Source organism: Condylura cristata, unplaced genomic scaffold, assembly GCF_000260355.1.
Source record: "Condylura cristata isolate star-nosed mole 26May11 unplaced genomic scaffold, ConCri1.0 scaffold00612, whole genome shotgun sequence".
NCBI lineage: Eukaryota > Metazoa > Chordata > Mammalia > Eulipotyphla > Talpidae > Condylura > Condylura cristata.
Window position 1 is genome coordinate 1 of NW_004567713.1, and position 4,006 is coordinate 4,006.

At 64.4% G+C, this 4,006-nt stretch overlaps 1 gene segment (V, D, J or C); it reads right to left on the reverse strand.

Annotated features, from left to right (window-relative positions):
• Positions 1-345: 345 nt before the first annotated feature.
• On the reverse strand, positions 346-753 carry LOC101622157 (the record flags this gene model as incomplete). The annotated part of the segment is given in 2 exon segments: positions 346-643; positions 717-753. Coding segments are annotated over 2 exon segments (335 nt in total), but the record flags the coding sequence as incomplete, so codon positions are not given.
• Positions 754-4,006: the final 3,253 nt, after the last annotated feature.

Sequence of the window (4,006 nt, forward strand, 5' to 3'; positions counted from 1 at the left end):
CTGCGCAGCTGCGGCTGAAAGTGGCTCTTGGCTGAACCTCGCAGTCTGTGGTCATCTTGGGGTCCCCTCCAACCAGCCACCCCGTGTGCACTGACCCCAGTGCCCATCCAACATCCCAAATTTGTGTTCAGCACGTTCCTGAGGCCACTTCAGCTCATGTCCCACCCCGCAGGGGCTTGCTTCACCCTTGAGAGAGCCCTGGTGTCAGCACCCACTGACCAGCAAAGGGCCCACAACTCCTAACCAAGCAAGCCCAAGCAGCTGCGCTGTGAGGGGTGCAGGAGGCCCATCTGGGGGTTCTTGCCTCGCTTCCCCACAGGCCCAGAGCCACGTGTCCCACCCCACTTGCTGCTTTGTAACTGGCAGATATACTCAGCCTCATCTTCGGGCTGGAGCCCCGCGATGGTCAGCGAGCCTGAGGTGCCAGACACAGCGCCTGAGAACCGATCAGGGACGACTTTGGGCCGCTTGTTACTCGCAGGTATCAGGAGTTTGGGGACTATGCCCGGGAGCTGTTGGTACCACTGCACAGTGTAACCAGCTCTGATGTTGGAGCTGCTCCCAGCACAGGAGATGACCACGCTCTGGTCCAGGGCCCCGTATACCGAGGACAGCTGCGTCAGCTCGGACCTGGCCCGGGATCCTGGAAGGGGGGACACGGAGATGGTGAGGCCAGCACAGAGACAGGAGCAGGAGTCGGGCCTCTGGGTCCTCACCTATGCAGAGGGACAGCAGCACCAGGAGGAGAGGCATCTCACAGCCCCTGATTCCACACAGCTGGGCTGCCCAGGCCTCCTTTTCTTCACACCCTCAGCCTGCTCACAGCTTTCTCAGGGGCAGCAGAGGGGCAGCCTGGAGCCAGGTAGCGAGCCCCTGCCATGCTTCTAATAGCTGTGAGCAGCTTTGGGGCGGAGAGACATTGGAGCTGGGTGACTGAGGGGAGGGCACATGCCTGGCCTAGAGCCCAGGTCCCACAGGCAGCTCTGGGATGAATACATCTTGACCCCGGGGCCTTTATGTGCCTCCACCCCATGCAGCATAGCGGAAGGGGCAGCTTGGACAGGTTCTCAAGGACAGACAGGTGGACAGGTCCAGTCCCTGTGTATGGCCAGTAACAGGGATCAGAGGCCCTGGAGGAGACTGTGACCCCTCCCCTACCATGGGCTTGGATGCACATGGGCCAGGTGCTGTGTGGATGTCCAAAAACAAGTGCAATATTTAATTACAAACCAAAGAGAAGGCCATTTTAGCCCCTGCCTGGCACGCAATGTCACTGGTGAAGGGGGTCTCTCTGGTGCACCTGTGGTGGGAGCTTGCAAGGACCAAAACCCTGGCAGTCCTATGAAAGATGATCGCTAGCCCAAAAGTCAGATGGAGCCTCGGGGCTTCAGGAGCCCCCACCCCACCAGGCCACCACGGGAGCAGCCCAGGAGGCCCCTGCGCGAGGAGCCCAGCTAGAGCCCCCAAGGGGAGAGATCCAGGCTGCCCAGGGCTGCGAAGGCCCACGGCCAGCCCACTGGCCTGGGCCTCCAGCAGGGGCAGCCATTGCCTGCCACTCCCTGCCCTGGCTTCCCAGCCTGGAGCCACGCACTGGCCCGAAGACAGGACCCACCAGCCACCTTTCATGCCCTTGACACACACTAGGCTGGGGGCAATCCATCATCTTCCAGAGACCCCAGAACTGAGTTCCCCCTAAGGAGAGGCCCCCAGGTCCCCAGGAGTCTGGCAGGCTGCCACTCAGCCCCACCATGGGCACAAAGCCCCATTTCCCCTTAGGCCGCCTTGCCCAGGCCCACTGTCCCACCTGGGGGGAGAGGAGGACAGGTAGTCTTGCTGGTGACCTCAGGATGGGGACGCACAGAAGGACCCACAGGGAGGCCCACCGTGGCCTCGTGGGGAGCCTGGCACTTTGGCTTAGTCGTGGGGTGCTGGCAAGGAGCCTCACGTGGCCCCAGAAGACCTCCTGCTGCTAGCAGTGCTCCAGGAGCCGGGACATGTGCTGGGGCTCCCCCTGGTGTAGATACCCCCCATGGAAGAGTCGGGGTTCCTAGAGAACAGGGTCTCGGGTGCAGACATGGTGACACGGGTGCAACATGAGACTCGCAGCCGCGTCGTAAGTGGCGCCGTAGGGGCGCTGTGGCTCAGCTCCACGATGCTCCCGCCACGCCTGTGGGCCCAGCTGCGGACGCCCTGTGTGTGACATGCGGAGTAGGACATCTGCTGTGAGACGACAGCGACCTGCCTGGCACGCGTTCCTGGCAGTGGAAGGTGGTGCTGGAAGTCTAAATACATGTAAGGACCGCCGCCACCACCAGAGGGCGCGAACTGGGCAGGGGCAAGGCCAGTGCGTGCCCTCCAGGGCATTTGACGCCCTGCCAGGCAGCCCCCTGGACGAGGCCCACCCTCAAGGAGGCCCGGGCCAGGGGCCAGCAGGTAGCCACCTGAGCGGCATCGCCGACTGCATGGGGACGTGGATCCCTGGGGGTCCCCATCCCCGCCTGCGCAGCCCGGGACAGACCTCGGGTCCGGCAGGGTATCTGTCATGGGCCTCTCCGAACAATCCTGCCCTCTGTCTCGCTGGGCCTGGGACAAACAGGCTGGATGAGGAAGAGCCACCTCCTTCTTCCTGATTCCTGCCCTATGCCGCCACCCCAACCAGCTGGGTCTGTTCTGAGTGGTGCCTGGCACCCCCGGGGGAGTGGGGCTCTGAGATGTGGGATCCTCCGAGACCCCTGCCCAGGCCAGCAACCCTGCTCTCTGCTTGACACTCTGGATAAAGAGCGCTCCCAGCCTGCCGGCAGCCCTTCGGGCCCAGCCCGTGCCCGCTGCCCTCTGGCACAGACGGCCAGAAGGAAGCAGCTGTGCCTTCTCACTGGCATCTGCGGGCTGGGTGCCAGAGGCCCAGGCTCGCCATCCAGGTGGGGAGCCTCCGGCTCACTGTCCAGGGTGCCAGAGCATGAAGGGCTGAATTCCTGGCAGATGGAGCATGTGGGCTGGTCAGGAGCCCAGCGGGCCTCGAGTGCCAGCCTGGGGGCCAGGCCACTGGCCTTCTGGCCACCTCCTCAGCCTGGGAACTGAGTCTGAGTGTCAGAGCGGGAGCAACTGGCTGGCCTAGGGGGCCCCGGGGACTGCTTGTCCCGGAGGACCAGGCTTGGGGGAGCGGAGCGGTTGTCCTGGTCTGGACCCACTCCAGGGTGCTGCCGCCTGGCCACGTGCTGGGCACTGCTGCCACAGGCGAGGAGGCCGGGTGAGGAGGGCAGGCTGGAGGAGCCTCAGGGGCGGCCCGGCCCTGCACGGGCTCCAGAGCCAGACAGCTGGGACACAGGGCGGAAGGAGTCACACAGAGGCTCCGTGAGGGGCGGTCCCGTGGCCGCCCCGGTCCCGGTAAAGACTAAGGTGTACTGTTGGGCTGCCAGTGCCTTCTCGCCTTCTGGACTGGCCCTCCGGGGAACAAAGAGGGGATTGAGCTCTCCACCTGCTTCCTCAGGCTTCTCCTGTTGGCGAGGTAGGCGGGGTGGGGCCGGCGTGAAACTCAGCTGCTGGCCCGTGGCGTGAAGCCCTGAGCCTGGCTGCCCTCACCTCCAGCTCATTTCCTGGAGCGCTTCTGTGGCTGAAACCCAGCACGGCGCCTTGGCCAGAAAGGGAAAACTGCTGTAGTTTGTGTAAACGCACTGCCATCTTGGCTCTGGGTCAGCCGAAAGCCATCCAGGTCAGCCTGGGTCGGCCAGGGCCTGGCTTCCTGGGGCAAGTGCCTGCCTCCGCTGGCCGCCCTGTGCTGGGGCATCCTCCTGGTGCTGCCACGAGGGCCTGAGCCTGCTCAGGCCCGTCCCTCTCCCAGTTGGTTTGCCAAGCGCCTGGCCAGACACTTGCAGGTGTCTGCACCCTGGCACCTCTCACCTCCAGGGGCTCCTGCCAGACAGCTCCATGAGTAGACGCCAGCCCCCCACTCTCAGGGTGGCCACAGATATGCCCAGCGCCATGCCAGGCCGTGTGGACACAGGTGGCC